The sequence below is a fragment of the Xiphophorus maculatus genome, chromosome 21, assembly GCF_002775205.1.
Source record: "Xiphophorus maculatus strain JP 163 A chromosome 21, X_maculatus-5.0-male, whole genome shotgun sequence".
Lineage (NCBI taxonomy): Eukaryota > Metazoa > Chordata > Actinopteri > Cyprinodontiformes > Poeciliidae > Xiphophorus > Xiphophorus maculatus.
In genome coordinates, this window is record NC_036463.1 from 11,801,570 (window position 1) to 11,822,118 (window position 20,549).

Sequence of the window (20,549 nt, forward strand, 5' to 3'; positions counted from 1 at the left end):
ATCCACACTTGTTCAAGCAGCTATATTTTGGCTATTTGAAAGGAGAGGAGGGTAGTTGAACACTCTGGGAGGTGCTGACCCCTGAGCTCTTTACAGAAGAAGATGCAATAAGGATTCTATCTATCTATCTATCTATCTATCTATCTATCTATCTATCTATCTATCTATCTATCTATCTATCTATCTATCTATCTATCTATCTATCTATCTATCTATCTATCTATCTATCTATCTATCTATCTATCTATCTATCTATCTATCTATCTATCTATCTATCTATCTGTTCTGAGGCAAACATGTGGGGGACAGTTGGACGCAGTGTGAGGGCAGATGTCAGTCACAGTGAACTTTTTAGTGTGAGAGGCAATAGACCACTTTACAGCCCCGTTCTATTGTCATTCATTTGCTCCAGGCAGGGTTCCTTCATTTTACTGAGAGCATCCAGGCTACGAGACAGAGACAAGTCACCGGAGATGGAAAGACTTTTCTGTTTTTAATTCTACCTTTTATTTGCATTCTAGTTGCATCATAATGCCATTTTTTTCCCTGTAGAGCTTTACCACAAGAGATTGTTCAATGCATGGGAGGGTTTTGTTTTATTTTTTGTTTTGTTTTAGCTGTAAAACAACAAAAATATGAATAATAATACTTCATAATTAATATAACATGTGTAATTCAGATATTTGTCTCAATAATATTTCTGTGCGGTTAAAATAACTAATATGCTGTATATATATTTTTAAATGAACCAAGAATCATATTTCTTTTTCATGCAATCATTTATTTTCACAAATTAAGAAAAAAGTAAAGCTTGGAAAGGGGACCAGTGTTGTTGCTTTGCTTTGCAGACGTCTTGAAAATAAAACACATGTATATATTAAAAAGGGAAATATAATTTACATTAAACGTAAGAAAACAAAAACAGGAATGTATTTTTTATTAATAATAATAATAATAATAATAACACCTAGCGTGACTAAATCAGGCTATTGTAGAGCGATAGATTTAAGCAACATAATAACGTTTATATATTACATAAATAGATGCCATACCATTTAAATAATTGTGTTTGGATTTAAATAAGGCTGTACAATAACCATCTGTTTTCCCTCTTTTTCTTGGTTGTCTAGTTCCAGGGCCTATAATCAGAGTTTAAAACTGTTAACCCGGTATAATTTGGAAATCTCTGCCCTGCTGGGTTCTTCTGTGCCTTTTGGATTTCCTTCGCTGGGAGGCCGGAGTGGTCTTCCAGTCCAATTTCCGAAGAAGAAGAAACAGTGAGAGTGTCGATTTGTGTCTCTAAAGGAAGAGAAGGCAATAAATTACATTTTAGCAAAAATGCATCCCTAATTTCCACATTTAAAGAAAAATAAAGAAGCACGGAGGTTATAGAAATTTCTACTAAAAACACACTAAAAAGATCTCGTTACTGCCACAACATAGACTGAAACTCTGTCTCAATTTAATTCAGCTCTTCATGCTTCTGAGGTTTACTAATTTTTTTAGCTACATTTGTTAGCCTAAATATGAACGAAAACAAAATAAGCAAACCAATTTGCAAATAAAAATATTCTTACTTTTGTGGATTGACTCGTGGTATTTCAGCTCCTGCTCCTCCTGAAAAGCAGCCCCGCACAGCTCGCACTGGAACGGCTTGTCCCTGGCGTGGGTCCGGCGGACGTGGCTATCGTGGGCGGCGTGGGAGGCGAAGGCCTTCCCGCAGTGCTTGCATTTGAAGGGCCTCTCTCCGGAGTGCTGGCGAATGTGCGTGCGCAAAATACTGGAGGCAGTAAAGGCCTAAAAGAGAGAAGTTATATTTATGAAAAAATTTAAATAAAATAAAATACTGTGTTTTTATGACCAACAGGCGCGTGAAGGGATTTACAACAAATTTATTTTATGCTGTGAGTTCAGAAAAAAAAAAAAAAAAAAAAAGACTCGGGAAACGAAACGAAAAATGAGGGGCGCATTCAAAAGGAAACAACTTGGTTCCTCGCACGACCGTAAATATAAAAAGCCTATATAACTTCGCGGGACAAAAGTGTATGTGGAACATCTGGCGATAATTGGCCTGGAAGTGGCTCCGAGGAGCGAGCCTTTCGCGAGGCACAATGAACAAGGGCGCGTGGCGAAAGCACCGTGAAACAAGGAGACCAAAAGGTTTCAAGCATGGAGCTGGTCCGAGAAACCCGAGGAGAACTTAAAAATACTTTGTGAGTATTTTCTCAAATATAGCGTATTTGTGAGTATTTCATTTTTTTATTGTTTAAAATAAAATATATATATATATATATATATATTGCAGATAAAGTCTCTGTTTAACGGACACGGCTTAAGCCTGGACCAAGGTATAAGCATATAAAAAATAAGTCATTTATTTTTAACTTGTTTCTGTATTAAAACCTAACAAAATGCCGTATTATACTATTTCTATACTTTTCAATATATTATTGTAGATTAAAAACGACATCATACTTCAGGGTGAAAACTAAATGCAGTGTCAGTTTTTGTTGTTTTTTTTTTTAAGTGTAGCATTGTGTTTACATCGTAAATCTTTCTTTCCCCTTCATTCTTCTACACCGCCTAAAACGAAAATCTAGTTGATATAAGCTTTTAAATGAGTTGGCATATACTTTGCATATTTGTATCTGAAAAAGACGTGTGGAAAATGTGTAAGAAAAAAGTGAAGGTGGTTTGAGTGACGGAGAAAATGCAACTGTTATAATAAAGAAGGGGGGGGAAACATGTAGACTTACAAATTCTGAAAAGCACAGATCCCAAACAAAATCACAAATAATGAAAAAGAAGGAGCAAAACTAATTAGATTAAACCAATATCTAATTTTAATTAAAATAACTGTTATGGAGTTAACGAATCACAGCAGTGTAACAGAAATAATTAAGGATAGTAATGTAATTTATTCACAAATATGGGTACAATCACACCATGCACACCTATAGGCCTTTAAACTAAATAATTTACTTACGTTTTTGTTACAGTTATGCACGTGGATTTGCTTACTCATTTATGCCAATCTTTTGAATATTCTCTTTTTGGCCTAATTTTTTTTGCACAAAACCCACGGCTGCAATGTGAAAGAATGCTTAGGGTAAACTCTTGAATATTTCTGTGTCTTTGAATGACAGTAGTTACTATATCAACCTGTTTATTTCTTACCTCAAGGCAATAAACTGAATTGACCTCATCTTACCTTGTTGCAGTAGACACACTTGTATGGTCGCTCTCCAGAGTGGACCCGCATGTGTTTGTTAAGACTGGAGGACTGGGAGAAACTCTTCCCACACACGGAGCACTGCACATGAGACATTTAATAACATTTAATACACTTTACCAGAATAAAAAGAGAGAGAAAATGGATGAAATTAGTTTAGCGAATATTATAATGTGCCAGGAATAGTTTCACTTTGCTGCTTCATTTATTACCAACAATCATTCAGATTGCAGAGTTTGGTTAAATTCATTCTTAGTTGACCAAATAATACGAGAATGAAATGTATTATTTATCCATTGCCAGAGTAATCCACTTTTTAATAAACCATAAAGAAATAAAATAAAAATCTGGCATGTGCCGCCTTGCTGACTCTTAGGAGCTGTTCTTTCAGCACCAACATCAGCATAACACCGATGGTTCAAAGAACGTAGCTAAATGCGAGGCCACAGTGTTTGAATTCACTCTACCTTGTGAGGTCTGTGTTTTTCGTGCACATGCAGGATGTGGATCCTCAGCCTGTCCCTCTTCTCGAAGGATCTGTTGCATAGGTGACAGGGAAACTTCCTGTCCCCCTGGTCGACGCAGCGTGTGTATTTCAGGTGTTTGTCTCTGTAATATTTATATGCGAACACCTTCCCACATCTGTCGCACTTGAAGCCCTCCCCTGAATCTGCAGAAAATAGAATTTATTTCAGTGGTTTGTAATGCAGACCAAGTGAACACAGAAAAGATCTGGGGAAGCTGTAGATTGAGACCTTCAGTTGGAAAAACACTGTTGTTGTTGTTGTTGTCCTCTCTGGGGTCCTTCAGTGTGAGCGGGATCCCAAGAAACTGTGTGTAACAGTCTCCGTACCACACCAGAAGCTCCTGGCCTGGTGTGATCTCCTTGCAGGCTTCATAGAAGATCTGGCCCTGGACCTGCACCGCGATCAGGTTCTGCTCCTCAGGAAACCGAGCGCACTTCACCAAAGACATCCAGTTTCCAAAAGCGCCTCTGCCGTCCACAAAGTGACTCAGCCGACCGTTCTCAAACACCTGGAGGAGAGCGGAGGCTGACGTCAATGTCAAACATGACACAGCAGTTGACTGCAATATGTTATTTTTGAAAATACAACAGCATCACCTCCCACATTAGAGTGTTGTCGTCATATGTTTTTATCTCACTGGTGTTCACAAGTTTTCCTTGGAAAGGTCCGAAACGTGAGCCTTTGGGAATGCTGACCTTATCTGTGAAAATTCCACAGTGGTAAGTGTTTCCCCACGGAGCCTGGAGGACAATCAGTCCTGCAACACAGAAACGGTGTTCAAAACGCCTTGTAACGCAGGACTAGAAAATATAAAAGATGGTTCCGTCTTACCTTCTGGGAGCTCAAGGGATTCTTTGTCCAGTAGGGAGATGGAGGGATCAGAAGCTGAGAGGATAACAACAAAAGGAAAAGCAGAAACAGACAATTAATGGATGGATGGATATTTATAAAATAGAATATATTTTATAACTCTATTTTGTATGAGGGATGGAGAAAATAATTTGTATTATTGGTTTATTTATTTGCTTTTATGTGTTTATATTTGTATTTATTGTATTTATTCCAGTTTTATTTAAGCCAACAAATAAGTGACCAAATATATAAATATACACTTGGCACATTTCTTATTTGTTGAATTATGGCCTGAAATAATGAAATTACATAAATAATAAGATTTTAAAACATAGAAAAAACATTTTGTTTAGTAACGTACATATTTATTTATTTGATTACTAATTTAATAAATCGTTCTCTTTGTGAATCATTACATAAATAATGATTTATTTCAATTTAATGTTTTTATTGCAGTTTCATTAGAACGATAACATATCTATATATCTATATGGAGCTTTTTATTGGATTGTGCTACTTTTGGGCTTAAATACAGTCATTTAGTTCAGCAAATATTTAATTGTTTATTAAATAAATTACTGACAAATTCATCAAATTAACGATTGGCTTATTATTTTTAATGTAAAGATAGAAATAAGATTTTTGTTTCCCCTCAAAGGGGCAAGTTTATTTGAACTGTCTTTGTCCATTAAAATTGTGCATTAAGTCGAAATTGTACCGAAAATTCAAAAGCGCCTCACCGAAGTTTTCCTGCAACGTCAGTCCTGATATAGCGTGGCCCCCGCTGCTCTCCTGGCCCCCAGAGTAACCATAAAGCACAATGAACAAGTCCTCCTCGCTGAAGTTAAAGGATGTGACCCTTTTCTCCGGAGACAGGTCGACAGTGCTCGGCCGAAACAAACTCTCCTTGGGCGGTGTGTTGTTGGAGGACTTCGCGGATGGAGACGGGACGCTGGACGGGTTGCTGAAGTCCGATGACAGCGGGCCGGCGGCGTGCTCCGTCACCACCGCGGCCAGCTCCTCCGGCCTGGGGTGCAGCACGTGTCCGGGAAACATCTGGCTCGTGCACGGCAAGCCCGACGCACTGTGACCGAGGAACGGAGCCGCGCCTCCGTGAAACCCGAGGGGGAGAGACGCCCGGGCGTCCGACACCAGTCGGCCGAGCGACTTGAGCGGGTGGAGGAGGGTGTGTGTCCGTGGGAAGAAGTCCATGTAGGGATAGGGACTGGGGAAGAATCCCCGGACGGGACTGCCCTTCAGCATCTCGGCTTGGTAGCTTTTCTCCTTCAACATTGCGAGGACCCCGGAGACGGACACTGACGTGAGCGCACGGAGCGTAAAGGTTCAAACAGGGACGGATTCTTCAGAGGATGTAGGGAAGAGAAAGAGAGGTGAGCGTTAAAGTTTAGTGCGTTCAATCAATCGAAAAAAAAAAAGACAGGAGCGTGAGCATATCTGGGCATGCTTCCGTTGCATTTGTTGGCAAAAAGTAAAATTCATAATTCATATTTTTTCTTTTCTTATCCTATTCCTGCATGTTGGGCAAACTGCAGGATTCATTTGCAGTTTGTAATGAGGTAATCCATTTGATTTCGTTTTCAGGTATGGATAAGCAGAGAAGAGGGAACATATTAAATAGGCTTTATTCTCTGCCCCTTGTCTAAAATTGTATATCTCTTCACCAAACCATCCAGTTTAGTTTTTGGAGATTTCATTTTAAACTCTGCTCTGCGGGGGATTGCCTGTCTGAAATTCACAATTAACTATTTTTAGTTAAATGGATTAAGAAAGGTCCAAGAATTTGTGCCTGTAAAAGTTTGGAATTTGATTTGAATTCCAGGTTTCAGTGAGTGTGGGGGAACAACATAAGAAAATAAAATATATTTGGATTTCTAGACTTTTATTTTCTTTGTTTGAAATTCATTCAATTTATTCTATTGTTTTTTTTGTTTGTTTTTTGCAGATTATATTCAAAGCCTTGCAAGTATCCTTCATTCAATCATATTCAGCTTGTGTATTTTCGCTAGTTTAATGGGCAACAGGAGGAACAGAACTCTGGGAATGTGGTCTGAAAAAGTGCAGAAATTCGAGTGGAGGCTTGAAGACAGCCGTTCAAAATGAAAAAAAAAAAAAAAAAGACGGGCAGCCGATTTTGCAATATTTCCAGCTGAGAGGTCACACACTTCACACAACTAAACAGTAGTGAGGAGGCCATGAAGGAACCAGTCCCCCAGCCAGCCAGTAAATAGAGAGACAAACCAGGGTCATGACACCAATCAGAGAACAGTCGGTCGTAGCAGAGGTCAGCACTAATGAAGCATTTAATGGACCTTAACGTTTCCCGAACAACAATTTACTGAACAGTGGGAAGAAGGTCCGGAGAAGGGCTGGAGATGGCGTGCGTCATGCTCCGTGCGTAAATCGTAATTTTTGGGAAACAACAAAAATAGATTTAGGCTACACGATTAAAGAATTAAGAGAAGCAAACGAGTTAGAAATCAGCTTTAAAATATAACAGAAGAAAAGCTTACCAATCACAGCCGTTTCAGGAGGAGGTTTTATCCGTCATGCCATCACAGCTGAGCTTCGCAAACCTAAATCTGGACGCGTCTCTGGTCATCTGAGGGCACCTATCGCGTTCAGGTCCGCTGAAGATGCTTCCCGGCGTCTTCCTCTTCCCCATTGGCTGAGGAATCCGCTCAACCTCATGCATCTTAATTAATCTGCGCAGGACAGCCCACTAAGTTAACCTACACACGATTGCACACATTCTTTAATTGTAGAGTTAAGAGAGATTTTCTCCAAGCATTTCTATGAACAAACACACACCTGCCCAAATTAAACAAAAACGAATGCAAATGAGGTCCCAGAAAACATTTTTCAGTGCCACACCTTTTTATTTCACGCACTCTGGTGGGCTTAGACGGAAGAGCACGTCAGTATTTCACGAACCACTCAACGCAATAAAAACCTCTTTAAATTATTCACCCACCTTGCAGTTTATATCCCTTTAACAACGTAACCACACCCAGTGGTCTTTTCGTTTCCAACTTTGCTTTTCTCCGATTTCGCACTCGCCTTGGCAACCGACAATTTAAGTAATCTGAAGTCAGTTTCTAGAATATATCCGCGCTGGAAGGAAGTGTAGTTGTATGACTCCAAAAGGCGGTGACAGCGGGAGGTCACTCGGTTATTTCGGGTTGATCAGGGATCATAATATCTCAGTCAATACATTTATATTTGAGGTGGTTATGGGCTCGCTGCAACGAGACGCTGCTTTAAATATGCTGGGTCAATGCCAGCCAATAATTAGAAAATACTATTTAAATGAGAATATCATCAAAAGTGTAATTTATATCACTAATTCAGTTCAGGAATGATACCCGTGAATTGTATCTATTCGTTGCACTGGACCCATATTTCAAGAGGAACTGACAAGGTGTTCAGTATAACCCAAGTGATCCAACATCTGCAGATGACATGGCTTCCCGTTACAGTCAAACCAAGCACTGGACCTCAAGCAGCTGTTTTCTCCCGAAGCTTGGGCTCTGACTTTAGATGAAAGTAAAAAAAAAAAAAAACTGATAAGAAAAAATACTTTCATCTAAAAAGAGGAATTTGGATTAGAGCCCAGGTACTGGATGCTTACATCCACTGGCTTTGCTGTAGTCTCCACTGAACTCTTAAAACTGTCTTTCTCTCAAGGCTGTAGTCATCAATCGTTCTTGTGCACTTCTTTTTTCTTCCACTCAACTTTCTTAAAAGTTTTTGCAAACAGCAAAGTCAGTGTCATTTGCAGTGACCTTTTGTGTCTTTTCCTCCTTGTGGAGGGAGTCAGTAACTGTCTACAGGACATCAAGTTGTCCGTCTTCCCCATGATTATGTACATCATAGTAATATTTATGGATTAAAAATGTATATTTTGGCTTTAAATGTAATTAAAAAAAATACATTTTTATTAGTTGTAAGCCAGTTATCAAAACACAAGTCTATAATGAGCAAGTTTTCATTAGATTATGCAAAAAAATCAATAAATGATATACTAATTCAATGTGCACTTAGATATACGGTATATACATATCTATATATATATACATATATATATATATATATATATATATATATATATACAGGGGTTGGACAATGAAACTGTATATATATATATATATACATATATATATATATATATATATATACGTATATATACTCTTTAATTCAAGAGGACTGAGTTCAAACATATTTATTCATTTATGATTGTTGCGAAACCCAACATAAGTGGCGTTGCTAATTAAGATTGTGAAAAAAAAACTTTCTGGAGGTCTCCCTTTGTGCAGTGATTTAAGTGAATAAAATTGGGTACAAATTCATCTATAAGCCTTTAAAACCTTAGGGAGAGGTAATCTAAAACCAAAGTAAAAATGTTGTTTTTTTTCTAAGTTACTACCAGCATAAAATAAAAGATCCAAACAGTTAAACTATGCATTAACAGAATTCTTTATTTACAAGGCAAATAGCATCAGCGAAGCCATATTAGTTCACAACTTGCATAACTGTGGTTTTACCTTCTCTTATATATCTAATTTTGCATAAAACACTCACACGCGCACACCCCCGCTCGCACGCACACACATGCTCACACACAAACACAACCGTGGGGTAACAAAGGTCAGATGGATGCAGGTACAGTGCGACTCGCGGACGACGCAGAAAACAAAACGAACAAAAAAAAAAAAAATACAACAGTGATCTTTCTTCAGAAGAATCCAGTATAGTACATATTGCTTCAGTATCTCTGTGAATCATCTTTTCCATACAACAGTGAGGAGAGGACGAGCCTATCCCAACATAGAAGAACAATGATCGTGGTTGTGTGGGGAGGGGAGTGACCGAGTTTTCAGCAGCGGAGGAGAGGTGAATAGTGGTGCACCCATTCAAATACTGTACAACCAGTCATTATACAAATTTTTACAGACAGCAGTGTAATTTACAAGAACAGGACGAAATCTAAGGCAATATGCTAGGGTGTTTAGCATTTCAAAGGTTTGCATCTTAGCTCTAAGAAACCAGCAGACGATACAAAAAGGGTATTTAAAGTTCTGCAAAAGCAAATGTTAAAGAGAATAAAATATAGTGTGTAGTTAAGTGGGTCCAAAGTCCGAATACGTGCACTTCCTCTGCACTTGGCTTCAGAAATTCTTAAAAAAAAAAAAGCACTGCTACCACATGGCTTTAATTTCTTTTCAAAACGCCGACAATCTTTGGAAATTTGCAAAGGGCTCTGAATCCTTTTAAAAGCCTGTTTGAGAAAATGGCTTTTAAAGGCTTTATTCTGCATGGGTGGATTTTACAATCAGAACAGCATTTAATGAAAAAAAGAAAAAAAAAGTATGGCAAACACCCACAGGGCGAGCAGAGTGTGTGTGCAGCCTCTACGGCGTGCACTAGGTATACACCTACACCAACCAAATTACCAAGATTTGGTTGAAATCTTGGTAATTCGGCCAAGATTTCGAATTACGTCTGGAAATGAGAAGGAGAGCAAGAAAAAAAAAAGAAATGCAGAAAAGACCGTGGTGTGACGACGACAAGTTAGGAAAGAAAGAAGAGTAGGTCTTCAATGACGATACATTCAGAGTGAATCTGGTTTATGACGAACATCTGCATTTAGATCCTGCTCAGTGACATCTTTAGGAATTTCCTGTTTTATGTTTTTTTTTTTTTTTTCCCTGTGTGGGCTGGCTAACTAAGAGGTGAAAGAAATCCAATTGAAATGTGAGGAATCATTTGGCTTGATCAAAGTCTTTCCTGGGTAAAATAGTTTATATAAAAGTTGTTTGTTTTTTTTCTTTTTTGAGGTCAGTGAGGATGATTTGCTTCGGATCTCAACTCCCTTTTGGGGAAATAGATCAGCACGTCGTCAGCGAACACTTTTATACTTTAATTGCCTGAGGTCATAAAATATGGCTAAGTGTCTGTCAGAGCAGGTGCAGTCTTAACTCTGACCTCTGCGATAGAAGAAAAGGCTGGAGGAAGAGAGGGCTCATTTCGATCACGAGGGGGGGAATAAACTACCTCCCCTCTGCAGGTCCCCCTGACCCCCTCAGATGGCTGCATAATTTATCAAGAACGCTGTGTGTGTATGTGTGTGTGCGTGTGTGTGTGTGTGGATGTAGACTTTTTCTTGGTACAAACTGCAATAGAAAACGGTGTTTAATACTGCATCCAAACGCAGAGCAAAAACGTTTTTTTTTTCTCTTTTCTTTCTAAATTCAGGAAACTGTACAAAAATTACAAAAACAAACAAACAGAAAAGGATTCTCAAGTAATTATTGCTTGTTTACATCACACCCGAACAGTTTGCACCTAGCAGCTTGTACGAAGCAGTTTCACTCCAGACGACAAAGAAAGCACACTTTTTTCTTCTTTTTTTTCTTTATAATTTTGAGTTAATGTATGGCTGTGAGGATTTTTTTTAAACACTTTTTTGTGTTCTATGCTAAAAGGCAGAGAAGCAAGCCGTAATCTGTACACTGTATACACAGCACACCCACTAAGAACAAACCTGCACCCCCAGTCCGAGTCGTACCAGAACATCAGAATGTCAGGACTTCACAGAACAACAATAACAAAAAAAGCACATATAACTGCTCTGCTTTAAGAGAGGCAGTAGTGACCAGTAAGGAATAAAATAAATAGGAAAGAAAAGGTTTTTTACTCATCGGTATGTACAATTCATTTTGAACCATATTTGATTTTGACATCTTCTGAAACAGCTGGACCAAGATTATAATCCATAATTCAGGCGATTAGAAGAATCTTCTTAACCATCACTGTTAACGATAAAAAGTGCCTCTTTCACACTTTTAGGAATCTTCTTACTACAAGGATAAAGAATCATCTACAATAATTAAAATGAATCTATACAGAAAAATAAAACTTAATTTAATACACTATGTAAACCTCTTGACTAAATTATTCTAATAGAATTCCACTCAAATTATTCTTCTGCAGTGTTTATCAAGATCAGTTCCCCCCCCCCTCTGTCTTCAATCTACATATTAATTTTCATAACAAGAAAAAACAAATAATAATAAAAAAAATTATAAAATAAAATACAGCAAAAAGGCAAAAAACCGACTGAGCTCCGTTCGTACTTGTGAACATGACCTGGGAGTCTCTGCTGCCGTTTGAAACCCATGAGGAAAAGTCCCAAATGAGTGAAGAGAGAACGATTCGGTTCTTCTCTGAGATGAGATTGTAGATGGCCGCTGTCCGCTGAGAGGAATACATTCAACACATCCACTGATGCCCCCTCTGCTCCCTGAAGTCAGTGTATCCCACCAGGAGGACCCTACAGTAAGTCACACAACGGTGAATGCGGCTGGACGGGCAGGTAGGCTGGCCTTCTGCTCACTCCTGTGTCAGTCCGGGGCCCGACGGGTCAGTTGGGGTGAAAAGGGAGTGAGAGGGAGAAGGGACAAGGGGCTCAGGACACGGCCCGGCTGGTCCAAGGGGCAGTCGGTTACTTACGAGTTTGTGTTTTTGATTCTTAAAGGGCCGACGTGCTCCCTGCACCAGCTGATCGCTGAGGTTCGTGTTAAGAAGCTTCAAAGGGGTCAACAGAATTTCTGTGGAGGAAATGCAAATATTACTTTATGCACTTAAAACAACCGTTCACAGAGTATCAGCAAGTTTCATTAGGTTAAACTTCAGCACCTGTGTACACAACGGATCCAAAGTTCTTAAAAATTCCCAAATTCTAAAAGTTTTCTTAGAATTTCACCTACTTAGAAAGTTTCTCACGAACCACCTTGGGCTTTAAAAGAGCTTCTAACATGGCAAAATGTAAGGAGTAGTGAGGAGAACTTTTCATGAGCATAAGAGTGCCTTAAACCTCTTGCAGTCTCAAGTGGACGCTCGGGGAGAGCGAGGCAGATGTCACGGTTGGACGGTTCTGGAATGGGGGGGTCCTGTCAGTATCCAGCACTAACTAATTCATCTTGGCAAGATATCTGCTAGCTTCTTCTTTACTAGCTTAAGTAGCTACTACTGAAGGAGGGAAGTTTTTTTTCGATTTATCATCAGAATAATCAATTACTCGATTACTAATATAATCGTGTACAATAGCCCCACTCTAAACAGCTGGCTTGTTTAGCAATGACCATTTCTAGATTATCCTCCATGTGGAAGATGAATGCTGGGAAACTAACAACCCAACATTTCTCCCACACAATGGTATAGACCAGTGGTCCCCAACCACCGGGCCGCGGACCGACCAATTGGTACCGGGCCGCGCAAGAAATAACGAACTACTTCCGGATCTTTTATTATGAAAATCCTAAACCGGATTTTACCTGTTACGTCTTGCGCGTCAAAATTGAGCCAACTTGCAGCAGAATGAGTAACAAAACAATATCGGAGTACAGTGAACCCTCGTTATATCGCGGTTCACCTTTCACGGTCTCGCTGCTTCGTGGATTTGCATCGTGCATTGTGTTCTGCATTCTGATTGGCTAAACAGTCTCTCCGCTTCTTCTGTACCTGTGTGTCAACAACGTTGCGGTATAATATGTACACGTATGTAAAACAGCTTGCCATATTTAACATAATCGACGGTGGCATGTCGGTTTATAAGAATCTTTTTGCCCAGAAGAAAAAAGAGCGACAACAGCTACCGATAACTATGTTCTTCTCTTGACAAAACACTCCTGCACCGCGGGCTTTAGAAGAAAAAAACCCGCTACAGAGCGGAGTCAGGATGCAACGGCTCAGTCAGAAGAGCAGTGAAATACACGTGAGTCACTATTTGTGCTACTATACCTTGTTTTTTTTTGTTTTGTTTTTTTTATAATAATCTTTTATTTTCTCCCGTTCTAATCCAATGACTCAGATCGCGGTGGGGCGGCGCTGATCTCCGCAATTCGGGCACGGGAATCTGCTTTCAGTTCATATTAATATTATTATTTTACAGTAAAGTAGTTATTTGTTTAAAAAAAAAAAAAAGTTTATACAGTATTTTGTATTTGTTAAACAAATGTTTGGGCCTGTAAAGAGATTTTGTTCTTTGGTTTCAATGTGTTATGAAACATTTCATTGTATAATAATTGTAAAAAAATAAAGGTTCCCACTTCGCGGATTTCGCTTATCACGGGTTCTTTTTGGAACGTAACCGCCGCGAAAAATGAAGGGTTTCCTCCCCCCCCGCCCCGATACTTACGACGTGACGTCCCCGGTCCGCGCGACTAAAAAGGTTGGGGACCACTGGTATAGATCATAACAGAGACATTTTAATAATACTTTGAATTAAACTATGGAAATTGTTTTTGATTATTAGTTTTTTTGTTGTCGTTTTAGACGCACCTGTATTACATTTAAAATGTAACCAAGCACAGCTGCTAAAAGCTCAATAAGTGGGCTAGAAATAACAAAGAACCGGTTTCTTGGAGCAAAGCCCTTTATAAAGAATGTGCTGTGATAAAGTCCTTCTAACAAATCTGGAAAAAAAATTAATTAAAGCAAAGTATAAAGTATAAAACAAAGTGTTAAAGCATCATTTAACACATTTTATGGAAAACATAGATGTATTTAAAAGTGTTTAAAGCATTACATTTTTATTATTAAACGTAAACCTCTCAGCCTTGAACTTGTCTAACTATAGGAGTTACAAAGCATGTTGGAGAGCATCATCATGCGTAAAACCAATAGGAGAAAAACACAAATGCATGCACTAATGGCTCAACAGTAAATAATTGAAATAATCTAAGTGCCAATATTTTTTCTTCTATAAACCCAGAGGCGACGTAAGTCCAGTGACAGACACACTGCTATGTTACAACATTCTGGACAGCAGGCAATCAAACAGGAGCACTGTAGTTAAATATTCATGGATCTTTACGGGCTTAAAAGCATTATGGTCAACAACAGCGCATCGCAGATACACAGCCTAACGATACCAGCGAGACAAACGCAGACAAATTAACTTGTTGGGCATTAAACGAGCGGGGCGCAGCAGGAATTGAGTGATGTTGATACATGAAACATGCGAGTCAGTGAGTAACGTCAGCACCCTACACAAAAGTGTAACTAAATGGTCTGACTTTAAAGTGCCCAGTTACATCACTGCCCTAAAAGTTGGGAGGGAAGTAGCAGAACTTTAGAGGAGTTACGTAAACTATGGAGTAAATTATTCACCAGCAGGGCAATTAAATGAAAGAGAGCCAAACATAGTGCTTAGAATAACTCAAACAGAAACACGGAGATGAATGCAGAAGAAGTCGGCTTTCATCTGAGGCAAGACTGTCAGCTTTCTAATTCATTCGAACGGTTTTAATCCACGACACAAGAAAGAACTTTAATGGTTTAAAAAAAAAATATGCAAGAACTGGGTGCAAAAGTTTAAATATATTGTGGACTCTCTCAAATCAATCACGACTGAATACCACCCCTGAAATATTTTTCAGGGATAGTTAAAAATCCCTTAGACATGATTTAAAACTAATGAAAAAGCTTTTGGTCTAATTTTTTGGTGTAATTGCTCCTCGAATCATGCTCATTCGAGGAGCATGATTTTAGGCTGCTACTACCAGATACTTAAACATTTTTACTGTCCACAGAAAGTGACAACCAATATCTAAATTTAGACAAATAACTGGAGCGCCAATTGTATCTGAAAATTTAGCACAAAGTCACTTTATACAATTAATATCGCAGAGAATGTAGTAAGTGGAACGACGAGTGTGGCGGGCTATGTTCAAGTTCTCAACTTCACTTCAACAACTAAAGTGGCTGAAATACAGAAAACACTTTTTGTTCCCCAAAAAACAGACTCCAATCACCCATCCAAACTGGCTGTGGAGTGCTCTAAATATTCACCTGTTCTTGTCCCATGGAGGGCAAACCGGGCGAGGACCCCGACGCCATGGATGTGACGCTCATCTGGCTGCTCAGCTGGTTGTTGAGGCCCATGCCGTTGCCGTTGTACATGTTGCCGCTGTTCTGTTGGGTGAACTGCGGCGACGCCTGCTGCTGCGAGAACATGCTGGGCAGGGGAAGCGCAACGGAGGCCGTTAGGTTGGACTGTCACAAGTTACCATGTGTGCACATGAATTTCCACAGAATAAAACAAATAAATAAATAAAAAAATGCAGTACCAACATGTCCCAGAATGCACATAATTAATAAATACTTGTTTTTATTTTTGCTTCTCATGCTTTGATAGTTAGAAAGAATAGAAATGTATATAAATTGGTTAGAAAGTCACTTTTTAAACAGATTAAAAAAAGATTTTAAAAAGATTGCGAGAAGCAATCTGAGGAGATTTAGCAATAAACTGATGCATATTGTCATTAAAAAAAACTCAGTTTAACCTTTCTTATATAATATGACATCTATAAATTTATTTGGATTCCTGAGTATTTTGCGGATATTTAGACTAACATCCTTTGTTCTTTGCTCTTGAGGCTATTATGTGGATTGATTATTATTTTTTTTTTTTACAAAAATATAAATCTTTCTCCTTCTTAAGCTGATAAACGATTAAATTAAGCTTCATTTACTCATCAGAAGACCATAAAACTCTCAAACATTCCTGATCAACATTTTCCGAATACAAACAGAAATCTGAAAGCACCCAGGTGCACAAACATGAACTCAGTCTTTACGTTTTTACAATCACATTCAGCTGGATGAGCTGGTCGTCCTCACCTGTTGCCTCCCATATTACCCTGTGGCCATCCGTTCATGTCAGGGGAACCCTGGAAAGCGGCGTTCTGCTGGCCCTGCTGCATCATGGGGGACTGTGTGTGCGCCATGCGGGGGGAAAGCAGCGGGCTCTGCGGCGTGCTGCCTCCGGCAAAACTCCCGTCTGCCTGTTGGCTCATACCTGCGGAGGACGAATTCAAACACGTCAACCACACCCGTCCCACCGAAACTAAGTACATTAAATATATTTAGAACAAATGCAAGAAGAAGAAGAAGAAGAGTGTGCTGTGACAAAACAGATGAGGTATACAAGAGGCCTCTGGGTTTTAAGGTGAAGAAGTGTCTGCATTCAGGGTCAATTACAGCCAGGAGGAATTTTCTACATGCATTTTAGCAGAAGAAGAAGAGAGAAGATGGAGGAGTTTATTTTTAAAAAAAGGTGAAATCTCAAAAAGATGTAAATATGGTAAATGTCATTAGATAAATCAGGTAAACGTACGACAAACTATTCAGAGAATTCATGGCCAAACTGGGAGGTGGTTTGGTTGATTTATTGAGCTCTGGCTCCATCTAGTGGAGTAAAAAAGCATAACTAGGAGATCATTTATAGGTTTACTGAGTAAAATATGCAGCTTAATTTGTATCAGCTTATGATGACTGTGATCATCAGTGCATGAAATTATAAATCTGGCATACGACATCAATTGGAAGTGACGCATTCCAATTGATTCACGTCAACACACACACACAAACAAGTGCGCGCACACACATACAGCGTTCTTGGGTGAAGTGTGCTGTTGGCTGGCAGGGGGAGGGGGAGCAGTACCTGAGTTGGGAAACTGAAAGGCACTGTGCTGCATTTGGGGGTTGAGTACGCCCACATACTGTCCGCCCATCATGTTTGTGTTTCCCATCATCATCTGTGAGGAGGAGGAGGAGGTGGAGGAAGAGGAGGTGCCATGCAGGTGGAGCTGAGGGTTGGGGGGCAGAGAGGGGAGGCTGGGGGAGAGAGGGGAGGAGAAGGGGCTTGTGGGGGGAGGTGACGAGGCCAGGCCTGTACTGGTACCGTAGCTGGGCGGGTAAGGGAACTGCTGGGGGGCAGCCTGGGGGTTCCTGGGGTTGCTCATGCCTCCGGCCATGTTGGGAGGCAGGCCGAGGCCCTGGGCCCTCATGGCTATGCTGCGCTGCTGCTGGACCTGCTGGGCCTGCTGAACATGTTGTTGCTGCTGCTGCTGTCGCTGCCTCAAGTGGTTACTGAGCATCTCCCGCTGACGCTGTGCCAACATGTGAGCGTTGATGTTTCCCTGGAAACAGCAGGAAAAGGAAGTGCCAGAGCGACGGTGAGAAGATGTCAAATGTAAATGTTTTACAAATGCGTGTCTGTGGATGCAACGTGTCAAAGAGTGAAAAGAAAATTAAGGTGTATGAATATTTTTGGCGTATACTGTGGTGTCTTTAAGTCTTTAGTTTATTGTGAAGCATCAGGAAGCTAAATTAGTAGATGGAACATGTTTGTGCAGGAATGTTACATGATGGTGGTTGTACCTGGCTTGGAGCACTGGCTCGTAGAGGTAGGTTCACATTTGACACGCCAGTCATCTGAGTCATCATTGGCTGACTTTTCTGCTGGAAAAATAACCCCCACAAAAACACATTTAAGCACAAATAGAAAAAGTTACTGACTTAAATTTATTTTAGCACCTCTTTAATTTCTCTGAATTTAGCTTTTCCTCATTAATTTTTAAGTTTTACTCTCTAATCAACATCAGTACATCAAAACCACCACGTAAATATGCCAGATTTAGCCATAAGGGTTCATTTTCATCTCTAGTCCCCTGACAGGTTAATGGTGAAAAACAATTGGCACACAACATATTTATGACGAACACACACATAGCATACTTACTGCAAATGACAAAAAATTGGTAGCAATGGTACGAAATACAGAAAGACCACTAAGAAGTCTAAATGTGCGCAATCAGGGCTTCAAATTTGTCAGCCTCGAGAGCGATTACATAACTCAAACCTGTGAGTTCAGAGTCGATCAATGGGCTGCATGTCGTTTCATGTCAGGGTGGACTAGCATACCTGTTGGGACTGAAGCCGGTGCTGGAGCTGCAGCCGTAGTGCGTTGGGCTGGTTCGGGGCGACCCCGCCCGGCCTGAGTCCTGGCCGCGGCTGCATTCTCATCATGGGGTAGGTTGGCCGGGGCCCCATCTGGCCGGCCATTAGGTGAAAGCCAGGCTCCTGCATGGGAGGGCCGGGAAAGCCCCTCGGCACCATGTGGGAGGGCGGCGGGCCGAATTGTTGCGTGTACATTGGGGGCTTCTGGTCCAACATGATGGTGGAGTCTTGGGGGAACTGGTCTGGTTCCAGTGACTGGCTCTGAAGCAGTAAACAATCAACATTAGTGGAATATCTGTAAGAAATTGATGCAAAAAACCCCCCAACAAACTTACAGGACTTTGCTAAAGGATTCTATCACCTTAACCTTTGTCTAAAATATTTTCTCACAACCGCAAATGTCATTGTAGTGTACTGTATTAGGAATTTACAACCTTAACACCAACCTGTCTGCTGTGTTCTTTAGTCTACAGGATGTTCTTTATTCACTAATGTTCTCTATGAAACTTCTGAGGCCTTCACAGATTAAACTGCAAACAGGTAGACCCTTTTTACTAATAAGGTGACGTTTGAAGGTAGCTGGTTGCACCAGATTTTATTTAGAGGTATTCTGATTTAAAAAGAGGCATAATACAACTGCACAGCAAAATATTTAGACTTATTTGATAAGATTTATGACAATTCAAGTTGTATTATTACCCTTGTGAGGAAACAGTGTTAGAAAAGCTCACCTGTTCTACCAGGGCCGGGATGCCGAGAGCTCGATCGATCTCTTCTAAACCATCAAAATCTTTTAGTGCCGAGTACAGCTGGGACATCAAGGCCCCCTCATCCACTGCGCTACCTTGATCAAGACTTGGATTGCAGAGGAGATCGTCTTGCTGTGCAGGTCTGTGGAAAAGGAAACAAAAATGCCTAATGTCCACTTGTATTACAGAAAAGTTCGGGGAAAAAAGTGTTTACTTTTAAGAAACTCCCCAGACTGAGGTGCCACCGGCTCCTTTTGGGAACACAAAAAGGTTAAAAACGTACCTGTTCTGGTTCACAAAAGGGGTCTGATCGATTGGCATCATGCTGTCCGGCCAAGGGGCTGTCTGATTGGGCGGAGCCTGCTGCTGGGAGAAATGGTGGCCGACCATATTAATGTCCATATCAGGTTGGGCTGAAAGAGAAAGGAAGAAATATTCAGGTCAGTGTAATTATTAGGGAGATGCAAAAAGATTATTTTTTTATACTTTTACAATTTCTCTTTCACAAGAGCAAAAAAAGGTAAAAATGATGGGTGTAAAATAATTCACCTGCTACACCTTGACCAACCACAAGATGGCATCCTTTACAACTCTGATAAGCTAGTAAACTATGAGGGGGTGAGCTGAGGTCTTCTTCACTCTACTTAAATGGGCGATATTATGAACTACAGATTCAAAGTCACTGTAATGCAGCTTCTTATTTCTGTGCCTTCATACCAAGACGTTTTTAAGTTGGCTCTCACCGTTGGCCATTAGTGGAGACTGCAGCATTGGCCGGGGTCCTGGCTGGCTGTTGGGTCTCATCGGAGCGGTGCCGGGCACCATCCTACCCTGCATGCCTCCTTGTTGTCCTGGAGCAGAAGCTCCAATAGGAGGTGCAGAAGCTGGACCGGTCCATCCCTCCGACTGCTGCTGCTGCTGCTGCTGCATGGCTGGCCGCGGACCACCTTGGGTCATCAATCCTGTGGGAGTGGGAGGAAGGACAACGACGCAGAGATGAGAAGCGGTGAGAAAACGGTCTGAAAAGATTTTGGAGAATGTTCTCTGCAAACATATTGCGGTGGTCTGGGATCAATGTGAAAGGGGAAATCTTTTGTGAGCAATGCTGGAAGTTGCTTGGGGAGGATCGATATGCGGGAGACGCAGTGAGAGAAACTTCGCTGCTGTGTGGGCGACTATTTCCTGTCACAGGAAGTGAGTCAGTGTGTCATGATGTTGATGGGTTCGGGTGAGAGACACAGAGGCAGAAGGAAAAGTGTCTAATCGGAATTTGGAATCAGCCACAAGTGTCACAGTTCAAGACTACAGTATTTATATATTTATTTTTAATATTAGACCATAATAACGTAATTGGATTTGACTTGA

General features: G+C 40.4%; 2 protein-coding genes across 6 annotated transcripts in view; both read right to left on the reverse strand.

Annotated features, from left to right (window-relative positions):
• Positions 1-1,016: 1,016 nt before the first annotated feature.
• On the reverse strand, positions 1,017-7,324 carry prdm14 (PR/SET domain 14). Its single transcript, XM_023326789.1, has 9 exons — positions 7,189-7,324; positions 5,352-5,927; positions 4,591-4,644; positions 4,356-4,516; positions 3,988-4,267; positions 3,700-3,902; positions 3,212-3,313; positions 1,578-1,797; positions 1,017-1,299 (listed from the first exon to the last, which is right to left on the reverse strand). Exons 1-9 carry the CDS (start codon positions 7,322-7,324, stop codon positions 1,127-1,129), a joined length of 1,905 nt encoding a protein of 634 aa, XP_023182557.1. The 3' UTR covers positions 1,017-1,126.
• Positions 7,325-9,087: 1,763 nt separating this feature from the next.
• ncoa2 (nuclear receptor coactivator 2) overlaps positions 9,088-20,549 on the reverse strand; it is an 81,068-nt gene continuing 69,606 nt past the window's right edge. For 2 of the 5 annotated variants that reach the window (XM_023326258.1, XM_023326257.1), the window contains exons 14-22: positions 19,928-20,146; positions 19,468-19,597; positions 19,167-19,326; positions 18,400-18,696; positions 17,857-17,937; positions 17,138-17,615; positions 16,315-16,492; positions 15,484-15,649; positions 9,088-12,239 (exon numbers count right to left, since the gene is read on the reverse strand). In XM_023326258.1, the coding sequence (XP_023182026.1) occupies positions 12,228-12,239; positions 15,484-15,649; positions 16,315-16,492; positions 17,138-17,615; positions 17,857-17,937; positions 18,400-18,696; positions 19,167-19,326; positions 19,468-19,597; positions 19,928-20,146 (1,721 nt within the window). In that variant the 3' untranslated portion in view covers positions 9,088-12,227. The remainder of the gene's footprint in view (positions 12,240-15,483; positions 15,650-16,314; positions 16,493-17,137; positions 17,616-17,856; positions 17,938-18,399; positions 18,697-19,166; positions 19,327-19,467; positions 19,598-19,927; positions 20,147-20,549) is intronic. The other 3 variants (XM_023326259.1, XM_023326261.1, XM_023326260.1) reach the window with 3 other exon arrangements.